Source organism: Nipponia nippon, unplaced genomic scaffold, assembly GCF_047370975.1.
Source record: "Nipponia nippon isolate SJK-2023a ecotype South Korea unplaced genomic scaffold, ASM4737097v1 scaffold_7, whole genome shotgun sequence".
NCBI classification, from domain to species: domain Eukaryota; kingdom Metazoa; phylum Chordata; class Aves; order Pelecaniformes; family Threskiornithidae; genus Nipponia; species Nipponia nippon.
The window spans coordinates 9,061,849-9,074,674 of NW_028262391.1; the positions used below are offsets into that span (position 1 = coordinate 9,061,849).

The window sequence follows — 12,826 nt, forward strand, 5'->3', positions numbered from 1 at the left end:
ACACAGCAATTACTAGTTCCTGTCACTAAAGGTGCAAATAAAAAAATTTATATGCTTGGCAGATGTTGGAAAGGCAATAGGTAATTTTATTAGTGGAATCAGATGGCCATTTAGTTGAATTTATTCTGTTCTGCTTTGCAGTTGAAAGATGCATGAGTGTTATGCAGTCTGGGACTCAGATGGTTAAGCTGAAGAGCGGAACCAAAGGGCTAGTTCGTCTCTTCTACCTGGATGAGCACAGGACCTGCATCCGATGGAGACCGTCCAGAAAAAGCGAAAAGGCAAAAAGTAAACTTCTAATATTTCTTTTAATTTCTTGGGCAGTTCAGTATTAGAATGTGAATTACAGAGATAAAACTGAACAGTATTTTTTCGATCAATTAAATAAATGCTTTTTGATGCTTATTTTAAATGTGATGTGATACTTACATGAAGGTTTTCAAGTGTGTGAACAGAGTTTAAACACCTACTAAAAGTTCAAGATTATGAAAGGAAGGGGAGTGTAATTCAGTCAGATGTCAACATTTTCCATGAGTTTATATGAATTATGAGCAAACTGAAGAGTGACTTGATAACAAACTATGCTGAACTCTTTTCAATGAAATTTAAAATCATCACAAATTTAAATACAGAACCTAGAAAAGTTTAGATTGAGATTTCTTCATCTTAACTGTGATAATTTTCTTTAGGCATTATTACATCTTGAAGTTATTGTGTAGCATTATTTCTCATTGATACTGTTCCTGCCGCACTGTTTTAAATTGGAAATTCAAATTAGTGGCTTATTGAATAAAATATGGACTAGAAATTCACAGAACTGTCACAGAGGCTTGAGGTTAAAAACAAGCAGTTGGAAAGGCTACAGATAGTAACAGTTGATGTTTTTGGGCCAGTGTGCAGTGGCTAAGAGCTGCTGTGTTGAACAGCATAGCTGTTTGGAGCCATGGCACTGGGAGCCGTGTTACCCTAGCACAGCGATGGGTATCCCTGTCTTCCTGCTGTAGAAAGCACAGCTGTGGTGGGTCCAGTCCCTTTGGAACTACACAGTGTTTCACTGATTAATGGAAGACTCTTGGCATCTGTCTCCTCGTGCTCCCCCTTGAGTAGCCTACAGTCTGATGTATCAGGGAGCACTCAAAGAGCTTTGCTGTAACCTGCCTGTACCTGCACTGGCCTGCCATTGAGGCACCTGTACTGTGCAAATGGCATGGCCAGAGCAAGGGTAAGCCTTGAAATCAAAAAGCCCTTGTGGATGTGAAGATGTAGTATTAAAAAATGTTTAATGACTTTTAGCCCGAATAATTCAGAATTGCTCGAAAGCAGAAAGAAATTGGGTAGATATCCAAGCATGTCTATTTTTGTTTTCCCTTTTTCCCCGCAGTTGTCATCGATTCCATTTACAAAGTCACCGAAGGCCGGCAGTCTGAAATCTTCCACCGCCATGCGGAGGGGAACTTTGACCCAAGCTGTTGCTTTACCATTTACCATGGCAACCACATGGAGTCACTGGATCTGATTACATCCAACCCAGAGGAAGCTCGCACCTGGATCACAGGATTGAAATATTTGATGGCTGGAATAAGTGATGAGGACTCTCTCGCTAAGCGACAGAGAACACACGATCAGTATCCTTTTATGAGCCTGAGCTCCAGCGTCTGATTCAGTATTTCTGGCTTGTTTTTTGTGACTTCAGCCTAGGGTGTCCTTTCATCTCGTGTTAAGTGACTAAAAACCTTACTATTCATTGCAATGGAAACTTGAGTTATGGGTTTGACATGGACACTTACCTGTGCAATAAAACCTCAGCTGTGCCTTAGGGACTGGATTAACTCCATTGAAGTCAGGGAAGTCTTGCATTTTGTTAGTAAAATTCTTATTGAAGGGTTAAAACAGTCATTTCTAGTTATCTCAGTAAATACTAACCCCAGCATGATTTCAGGATTTCTGTCATCTTCTGTGTGCCCAACTGTGCTTTTCTTCTGCTGCAAATTGCAAGGTTCATTAGAAGACACTGTTTTCAAGATATTACTAATTGAAAACTTGAATTTGTTAGCTTCTGCACAGGTGAAACCCTAACGTTTTTGAGAGTCTTTCAGTAAACTGACTAGTAACTCCTGGCCATCTCTGATATCTGGCCATCTCTGATATCTGTGTATACTTCTCAGCCTCTATTGATTGTCAGAAGCACAAATCTCTAAAGCTCCTTAAATGTTTGTTGTAGCCTAGTAACCAAAATGAGCTTGTAATGATCATGTCCATTGAATATTTTCTTGATGTGGTTTCTTTCACAACAGTGCTGACTAGTATGTTAAATACAAAGAACGCTCTTCCCTAAAAAAAAAAGGAAAAACACGAAACCAACAAACCCATCTTGATTAAAACTGTAACATGTCTCTTCTGCCACACAGAAGTCTACAGTGGTCACATGTAAATACTCCTTCTGGAGAATATACACACTTCAGATATTTCTGATTTATATTTTCAGTGTTTAATTCTGATACAAGATAGGCCCAGATCCATTTGGGGGATATATTGCATGCTCTGTTGCACACATACTCAGCTTGCTATATTTATCCATGACTTTTCCGAGCTGCTCTGTGTTCTCTACTGGTGAAACATCACTTCAAGTCTCTTGTTTGTATTATCAAATGTGGCAGCTGGGAGACTGCAGACAAAATGACCCTGTACCCGTTCCAACTACTGTAAGAACTTAGCAAAAGCTGCAAAGGGGTATATGTGCAAAGAGGGGGTAAAAGGTACTGGTTAGAAAGTGGAGAAGTTCAAGCAGAATGAAGGGAGAAGTGGAAGAAGGTATCAGAGTAAGCCCAGCAATATTTGAAAACTTAGAGTACATTCTCAGAGGGAGAAGCTAGTAGCAGAAATGAGAGCACAACAGGGCTAGTATTGTGAACCTAGCTGTAAATAATTGTCATAAACCAGTACTGGTTTTAAGCATTTGAATGAAACTGTAGCAAGGGCAGGGGGACAAAACTGGTTCAGTGTCACCTCAAACCCACGTAAACCCGCAGAACATCCTCAAAAAGGTTATGTTAGAGATGAGCCATATGCTGTGTGAGGAATCACCTCTTGTTTTCTGAATTTGATAGCTGCTAGCTTTATTTGATGACATTTTGTCCTTGTGAGGGAAGAAACAGCAAATGTATGAGTGTTATCCATTTTCTCTGTGCAAATTATGATTCTATGAAGTTGTTCCTGCTGTGTGGAAGGTGTGGCACAAGGTGAGGGCAGAGATATCAGAGAGAAAGTAGTGGACAAAGAAGTTGTCCAGAGATGGAAGAGTTACAAATATACAGATGGAAGAACTGTGTGGCAGTCTTGGAGGAGAGAGCATGGAAAAACAAGAGTGGTTAATTTTTAATGAGGTTCTTGTGGAAACCATAGGCTGATAATAATGTACTTGGACTGATTTCACAGTGTCTTCCTTATTCCATCCTCTTGCACTAGATTAATGTCATCCCTGATACAGATGGCTATTGAGCTTGATTCCTTTGAGTCAAGTCATGAAACCAATAGCCCTCAGATATAACTCCATGGAAGTCAACAGTCTTAGTTGCACCAGGTAGGAGGTACAATAACAAATTGTACCAGAAGGCATATAGTAGTAAAAATGCTTTGATTTGACATAAGTGTGGGGAGGACCATGCAGATAGCACCAGATCTTTGCCATCAATGACTTTATTGCATGGTGTACCTCCATAGCTGTAATGCAGGCTGTGGGAAGTCTTAATTTAAGTGTTTATCCCAGAGACGCTGACTTGAAAAAGACATGTTTGTGAAGGCTGGATTGAATAATGCTCAGATCTACTCCCTGGAAGGTGTTAAGGTCCTCTGCTAAGGGGAATTATCCACCTGCCCAGAAGAGGTGGGTCAGGGTCTTGTTCTCCTGAGTTCGAGTCTTGTCCCTTACCTGCCTAGCCCCTCTGCCTCCCTCCTCTGTGAGGAAATCGCCCTCTCCTACCTTTCCTTGACATGTTTGCAGCTGGGTCAAACAGACCTTTGAGGAGGCTGACAAGAATGGAGATGGCCTGCTGAATATTGAAGAGATCCACCAGCTGATGCATAAACTAAATGTTAACCTGCCCCGCAGGAAGGTCCGGCAGATGTTTCAGGTTGGTGGCCTCTAACACACAGCCTTGTCGTGGCAAGACAGTGGCACTACGGTCTATTTCTGGACAGATCCAGAATAGGATCTGCAAGTTGGGACTTAAACTCTGTCCTTTCCAAGACCTCACAGACCTTTTCCAGGTCTTACCTTTTTGTAGACGAAGATGCATCAGAACATTGTTTTAACGACATGAACCACACAGAAGACAATTTATTAATATTACTTTTTCAGATGCATTATTGTTTTCATTTCTGTGAACTGAGTTGTTCTATGCTGGCATCGATGGACAATGAAGTTACTCTGTTTCTATTGAAATCCTTTTTCATTTCCTTTATGGAAAATTGTTTAATACAAGCTAGCTTTATGAAAGTAATTAGTTGGGTTTTTTAACAACTTCCTCTTACTTAGCCAGAATCAATTTTTTCCTTCTGTTGTCTGAAAATAGCTACCACTTGCCACCCTAGTGTTTAGTGTAGGAAAGGAAAGATGAGCCAAGGACATAGTGGAGAGCATAATAAAATTTTCTTAATTCTTCAAAAACAGTACCAGCCAAAAGCTGGTTTGCTCTAAAACATGGGGAAGTTGAAGAATCTTCTATGGTCAAAAGTGTTTTGTTTGGCATAAAATCTGCATTGGAGGTATATCTATAGAGTATAAGTTAGTCCGCAAAGACTTGAGAAGTGTGGAAACTGGTGGGGTTGGGTTATGGAGGTGAATTTGGCTTGTACTTGTTCCCACAAATTAGAAATGTCATTTAAGATATGTAGTAGGTATAAAATGATTTAAAATCCTATTCGACACCACATATCTGGGAATTATTTTCTTCTCTGCTTACTTGCTGAGATCTGAGTTTATAGCTCAGATGACAGTAGCACTAACAAGGAGTAATGAAATGCAGCTCCCTGAGATCCTTGGGTTTCGCTGATATTGTTGACTGCTGCAGGAGAGGCAGAGAGTTGTGAAGCCATGTACTGAGAGGAAGAAAATGTAGTTCACTTGGCACTTTTAAAGTGTCTAGTAATGAAGTAGGGCACTCTAGCAACCGTCAGCCTTTGTATAATCAGGAGCAACATTTGGTTAAAAATAAACTGGTTTACTTTTTTTTTATTTTGTTGCAGTTGCTGCCAGCCTATACCCAAGTTAATATCCTAGACCTCACAGGCATGGTTAAAGTTATTAAGGTCGAATATAAAAGGAGTGCTGAAGGTTTGTTTACTGTTAGTCATTCAGGGCTCAATCCTAAAGGCCTTGCCCCACGAGCAATGCTTTGTGCTAGCAGTCCTATGGACTTCCAGGACTTAATGCAGGATAAAGGGAATGGCAAAGTAACTCTGGGACAAATCCTTAGCCCTACATCTAGCTGCTCTGCACTGTTCTTGCACTTGATCTGCTCCAGTGGCGGTGTTTGTGTGACTTGGTGTTACGGTTTTGGACACAGCACAAACAGCCCCCAGCTTGGGGGAGCACCTGTGGCTCCATGGGCATGGCCAGGCTTATGAAGCAGTCCAGGTCCTGCATCTGGGAATAGATGCTACTTTAGTTGCGTGTACGTACTAGGAGTCACTGGTGTAAAGATCGGTTCCTGTTCTAAGAGATGCTTCAAAGTTAAGTGCAGATTTACATGAAGGGAAAGTAAAACTGGATCCTTGGAGAGCAAACAGGCCAGAGATGTGTTCATTGCATCTGCTATTAGACAAGCTTCTCTTCAAGAGAAGTGAGGCTGAGCACCCACTGGAAGATCTTTCTTGGGAAGGAAGAAGTGATACCCTCCATCCGGAGAAGAACTTGTATTTGGTGTACCAGTGTAGAGACAAGCCAACAGGTTCAAAGCCAAGTTAGTGTTAAAAGGACCCTGCACAGGTGGCGTTCTGACCTGAACAGAAGAAAGCACCGTTTTTAACAGAACATGACTTGGGAATGGCAAGGGGGTTTATAACTACAGAGAAAAAAACCACTATATACAGCTATGAATGAAGGATGTTATTCCTGGGAAAAATAGCACATTTGTAAACATTTATTTCACTTTGTCTCCGTTATCTGCTTACAGCCTCAAACTTAGCAAGAGTTGTAGCTTCCCTGAAGTTTGTTTTTCATGGAGACCTATATAATGTTTGACAGCAGTTCTCCAGAATATATTCTTTGTTTTGAAAATCCAAAGCAATCCTCTTAGGCAGATGTTCACAGTAAAAAGCTTGTATTAACATGTGTTAAGTACTGTTTTCTTCTCTTAACTACCTCTGAGGATAAAAAAAAACAAACCTGCCATCAAGACTGGGGCCATTGGGCATATATTTTGGTGTGGAGTCTTATTGCTGCTGCAGACTTGTCCCCACTACAGAGTGCTGACAGGGGGCTGAGAGTGTTGCAGTTTGAATTAACATAAATCTAGGGCTGTGGTATTGTCCTGAATGTCTTAAAATGTCAGACTCTGTGGTTAGAGGAAGCCACAGGGTGAAATTATTATGTTCCTTGCTATGTTTTAATCCAGGATAACTGCAAGGCATAGAGGAGAGTAACAGAGATCAGAATAAAGCCCAGGATGAGCCCCTTTACATGGGAAACAAATTCAAAACTAGAGATGGAACTGAGACTTTCATAGGGAACCTGTGGCTTTAGTGTAGTAACTGTTTTCACCAAAAAGTCCAATAGATGGTATTATAATTTTGCAGTTATTTTAGCCTACTAGGATTTGAGTCTGAACAGAATCTTGCAGACCAGAATTTATTAAATTTATATTTGTGTACATAAATCCTGTTCTGCTTTGTTCCCTGAATTTATCAGTGTTTAGCATGCTTACCTGAGTGTCTTTATCTCTTAGGAAGCAGACACAGATGAGAACCAAGGAACCCTAAATTTTGAAGAATTTTCTGTGTTTTACAAGATGATGTCCTTACGTCGCGATCTCTACTTATTGCTCCTAAGCTACAGTGACAAGAAGGATCACCTCACTGTTGAAGAACTTGCTCAGTTTCTAAAGGTGGAACAAAAGGTATGGGAATACTATGCACCCATGTATTTGTACATACAAATACATTCAAGTATAGGGAAAGAATTTTATGGAAAAGTTTAGCTTGGGGCAGGGGGGGAAAGAGCAGATGTAACAAAAAAGAAATCTAAATGCTTTATTGTTTTTTAAATGGTTCTAGAAAGAGTTTGAACTTTTTCAGACTGTGGTAGAGGAAAGGCAAGTGTAGGGCAATGTGGTTAATGTTTGTTAGTTTATAATGGCATTCAGGTAACATTCACACTTCTTAGTTACAGCTGACTATCTTCTGTCTTAGCATGGTTGCTTTCTCTTTCATAGCTTGTCTGGATTGTTTATTGGTGTTGGGGCAGGACGTTGATAGTTCCAGGAGATGCTTTTCATGAGTAAAGATCTTGGCAGATATACCCTAAATTAGGATGATACATGATATGTTTTAAAGCTGGAAACACATGACAAAATAAGAAGATCAAACTATGTAATACAAAGTGAGATATTGCACTAACCTAGCTTGAGGGTAAGGTGTCCTGGATCCTATTCTTTTTTTCCCCCTTCTGCCTTCTTTCCCAATTTTTCTTCAGGAAGGTCTGGTTTCCAGGCGTCATTCCTCACAGATGTGTGGGACTTGCACAAATAAAATTTCACATCTGAAGGCTGGACTTCTAGGCTCAGGGAACCACAAGAACAGCACAATGATAAGGAATTAAAAAAAAAAAAAAAAAATTAAAAGCAGCCTAAGTAACTTAAGAAGCAAAGTTGGGTCAAGATCGGAGATTTTCCCCTAATGTGCTTATGAACAAACTTGCTGAACAAAAAAATCTAGCCATTCCTAAAGATGTGGCACCAGTGGAGATTTTCATGCCCATCTTGGAAGAGACTGAATTACTACAGAAATTATCTTTGGAACCCATGGAGAGAACTTGTACACTGGACAGTGAGGAGCACGGAAGGAACCTTGTGATCTCTAGGACTCTTGTTTGCTTCTGGCAATTGGTCCTGGATTGTTTGCTCACCCCATGCATCCTTGCAGAATATTGCTCCAAAACAACCTCACGAAATGAAATGCTAACATCCAGACCTACTTGAGTTTCCTGGGTATAGATGCTGTGTTTTGCCTGCAATCATTGGATAATCTCCTGTGCCATTCTGGGATCCTGCCTGTGATGACTGCTTTTTCTGAGTTATACCTAGCATAAAATATCAACAATCTGTGCTATTTTGTTGCTGAATTTCCCCTTGTTGGCCACTGGGGCAATTCCCTGGCACATAGGACTCCCCGGTTCTTCCTTCCTTCCCCCTTGAAACATGGAGCACTACCATGTCACTGATCTCGCTGTGATAGCCTCAACACACAGATTCTTGCAAGCAATCTGGTCCTGGCAATTCTGCTAATTACAACTTTAAAGCACAAAATGTTTTTATCTTTTTCCCTTTATGGTAATGCCCTAAGTCTTTTGAGCTCACTGGTTTTTCCTTTGTTTCCTTTTTAATCACTGCCTTCTACTTGAGTGCCTTTCAGTGGAGCACCCTTGAAGGCAGCAGCAGCAGCAAGGTTGACAATGATGAGAAAGCAAAGAAGTGCTCCAGGGAGGACATGTTCATGGAGATGCTGAAATGCCCAGGAACAGCTGAAGAGCTGTGGTATGAGAGGGCACTCAGGGACTTGGAGCAGGAAGAAAAACATGTGAAAGAGGCAGAAGAGCTGTCTTTGTGGGTGCACAAGGACATTATGAAACTACTGATGCAGCAGAAAAAACAAGTTGACTGTCAAGTCTGGCATACTGCATCCTTTTCTCTGTCTACACACTACTCAAAATGCTGAATGTGGACAGGGCTATCGGCTATAAATGCTCTGCTCAACATTATTCCAAAAACAATAAAAAGAGTAAAAGCATGATCTCCTGTAGATCAACCTCTTGGCCGTGTAGTTTAGAAGCACCTAGCACTTTCTTTGCCTCTTCCTACTAGTAACAGTGTTAGAGCAGGTTTACCCTTAATGTTTTCAGAACACAGACGTGATAACAATGTCCTAGGGTAAGGCAGGATTGCCTTCAAAAGCAGAGAGTGGTTCAAATCATAATGCAGCTCTCGAGTGCCTTCGACCAAACAGCATTTCATTTTTGCTCTTGTCTGGCTGCTTGGAAATCTGTGGACAGTCTGTCCAACTCCATCTGCTACTCTTTTGGCAAGACTTTTAAATATTCTGCAGCCTGAGGACAGAACAAAAGAGGCTTGGGTTTTTTGTTACGTTGCTAAGCTGGGTTCTTTCTTCAGGAAAACTCCCTGTTGCCTTCATCCCAGAGCTCGCGAATCAGATTACTTCCCCTTAGGTGCACTTAAACTCAGCTCATTGCTATTGAAATTGCAATTATATGGCTTCAAATGTCAGAAGAGCACAAATTAGGCTGGTTTCCTGGAATGACTCCTGGTTCTGCAGTCCTCTTAGCACAAGTGGCTGTGAGGGAGGAACATCCCTGGATGTCCAGTCACGTCTGCATGCCTGAGGGTTGTCCCTATGGGATGGCCCTCCTAATAAACCAGTATCGATGCCTGAGTTGGTCCTCCCCAGAAACTGGTCTCCTGCTAAATGACAGATTGCTTCCACAGCAGGATCTCCAGGCTCTTTTGACTGACAGAGCTTGTCTCATACTTGTCTTTGGGTAGTGGGGCATGGGTGAAATAGGCTCTACAAACATAGTCTTCCCTGTTAAGGAGCAGCTTTGTAGTTGCTGGCCACTCTGGACCTGCATCATAGAGTGAATGGCCTTATTCCGCCCCTGTCTTGGGAGCCCCATAGCGATGCTGCCCTGTGTTTGGGGGTCAGCCAGCCTGCAGCTGTTGTCTGATTGCTGTCTGTCCTTCTCTCCTCCTTTCTGCTGTATCCATATCACATCAAGTGCTTTTATTTCAGTCATAGCAGAGACCTCTTTGACACTTGTGCTGGTGGTTTTGCACAGTTACAAGGCTACTTTGCTGTTACAAACCTGAAATGTTTGGTTTTGGTTTTCTGAGGGTGAGGTTTCCTGTGTCCCTGCTTGCCACCTGCTGCCTTACCACGGATCAGTTACTTTGCAATACAGTTTTCATCTCTCCTGAGAAAAAGGACAGCCCGCTGAGATCTTGCCTCCAGCAGTGTTCTCTGCATGCTCCACGAAAGTGCTGCTGCATATTGTATGATGTGCCCTGTCATACTCCCAAGTGACAGGAACCAGATGGAAATGTTAATACCATGCCATTGTATTGGTACCAAACCAGTATCTTCTAAAATGGCTGCTGCCGTACGCAGCCCAAATGAAACTGGTGGCAAAAATTAATGCCTCCCGCTCATTTCAACTGAACTAAAGAGAAAGTAATTTTGTAACAGTTACACCCTCAGAACATGCACATATAATTATGTAAAGCTTTTCCTTAATTATTCAATATGGGCTAGTGCATTTTGAGTTAAGCCTGCTTGAGAGAGTAAGTTTGCTCTTACTACTTGTCTACACTAATTATGCAGTATCACAGAAATAGCTAGTGATGTGGTGAATAGTGAAAATATGACAAAAAGTGGTAAGAAGTGGGGATTAAGTACACTTTTAGAAAATGAATGTTTTGAAACAACTGTATCTGCTCTCTTGGAAGAAGTTTTAAAGGGATATAATGAGACAGTATATGCCAGGGCATGTTAGTATGTGCTAGGCTGTGATCTGAAACAGTGTGTACTGAAGGATATCAGGAACCAGTATCCCAAAAGGAATAGGAAATTGTAAGAATATCAGTGTTGGTACATGGACTTGGAAAAGAGGAGAGACTGTGGAGCTTGCTAGTATCAGACAAGGAAGACAATACCAGATCATCATGCCTGATCAATCCTTGCTACTTTCCACAAAAAGCCCTTATTGTGGCAACACAAACTCTCAATTGGAAAGGAAGCTGATGCCTTTCTCATGCTTACACAAAAGGATAATCAGTATAACTGATTTATGTGGTGACTCGATATGTCATGACATATTACATCGATATCTTGCACTGAAATTGGAAGAATGTCTTTGCTTTGATTATTTATATTTTGATTTTTCTTATGGAATGATTAACTATGAACACCTAAAGCCTAGACTGTTAGAGCATCCTGTCTAGAAACACCTGTCATTAGCATTGCACTTCTCTTCTAATTTCTCCTTCCTTTTTTTTTCCTAACTTCTCGTCTACTTTACATTCCTTTCTCTTATTTCCTTTCCCATGAGAATGGGAAATGAGAACAATTCCCATTCTTAGTTTGTGGGCCTTTGACAGAAGAGGGCTTTCCCGTTACCTGGCACTGCAGTGTGCTGCAGCTTCAGATGGCACTAGATTTTTGGCAATAGGTTTGTCTGACTTGCTTCCAATGAGATCGGTTGAAATGAAAAGTGATTCCCCTCTTCTTTCTCATACTTCTGCACTGAAGATTAGGGATAATGTTGCTTTTTTTTTGTAGGATCTTATTTTAGGAAAATTAACTGGTATTTCATTTACTTAAAAACCAAGGTCTATTGGTTATTCAATGGCTTAAAGAACATATCTGCATTAAAATTAAAGCTTTTAACCAGGAATATAAAAAGCAGCCACGTATCCAAGAGATTTTGGAAGTTCCACTATTGACCATCTTCAGTAATCCATGTATCTAAATACTCAGTCATCAATAATGATCATTACTATTTGATATTATTCTTAGTGGAATACTTTAAAACTTAACGAAAACAAATTTAAATGAGTAGCATAAGTTGTCATCTCTCAAGCTACAGTTCAAAAGCACAAGTCAGTGGACTTTACCCTAGCAGGTGCAGCTTTGGACTAGATTAGGCATTTTCATTCCTAGAGCATACAATCACCCTGCCACTCAGCCATCAAGGAGCCATGTGGGATAATGAAAAAGTTAATTCTCGCCAGCTTGTGCTGAAGAAGGGCCTGCTATGAATAGTGTTTGCAATCAAACAGCAACATCTACTTGAGCTAGGATAATCAGTTATTTTCTGTACTGAATTGTTCGCATTCCTATTATCCTGTGTAATTCCTGCAGGCGTCTCATATTGTTGGCTTAGCTAGGAGATATAAATAAAATGTTTGGAGAAGAAAATGGGCTGAGCCATGCTTTCCCTGTGCAAGAGAAAAAAACAGAGGGAAGGATGATGGAGAAAAAGGCTGGAAAATATCTCCAAGTTTTTCAGCTCGAGTCACCATATGAGTTGAACTGCTCACTTACTTGCCTTCTGTTACTATACTTCTGTTGTTGACATGGCTAGTTTTTCCCCTCTGATAATTTTTCATACTTAGGCTGTAGCCTTTTAGGCGTTACAAGATACGGTCAGTCATGGCATCCACGTTTCTTAGGAGGACCTCAGCACTTGGCAGGATCAGGTCCTTAGAGAAGACCAGATCAAGAGAGTCAGCCTACTTCCAGAAGATTTTATGAATGCTGATGCTGGGAATACTGAGCTACGGGAAATAATGGAAAGTGCAAATTCATCAAAGGCTACAGACAGAGCAGAGTAAATGGAATTGGTTTCGCCATCTGAAAGAGAATTCCATTAGTAAGAGAATAGTTCACAGAGGGACCATTTTCGCATTTAAACAATAAATATTGTGTAATCTGCAGGATGACTAACCTCACTCCTGCCTTTGCCTGAAGGAGTCATGTTAACAGAGATGACACGCTATTTAAGAGAGGGGACTGCATGTTCCTTTACTTCCAGACTGCT

General features: G+C 40.9%; 1 protein-coding gene across 1 annotated transcript in view; it reads left to right on the forward strand.

The window, feature by feature from the left end:
- Nucleotides 1-12,826, forward strand: part of PLCH1 (phospholipase C eta 1) — an 85,848-nt gene that overhangs the window by 39,802 nt on the left and 33,220 nt on the right. The window contains exons 3-6 of the mRNA XM_087739172.1: nucleotides 142-288; nucleotides 1,382-1,625; nucleotides 4,001-4,130; nucleotides 6,945-7,115. Of these exons, the coding sequence (XP_087595298.1) occupies nucleotides 142-288; nucleotides 1,382-1,625; nucleotides 4,001-4,130; nucleotides 6,945-7,115 (692 nt within the window). The remainder of the gene's footprint in view (nucleotides 1-141; nucleotides 289-1,381; nucleotides 1,626-4,000; nucleotides 4,131-6,944; nucleotides 7,116-12,826) is intronic.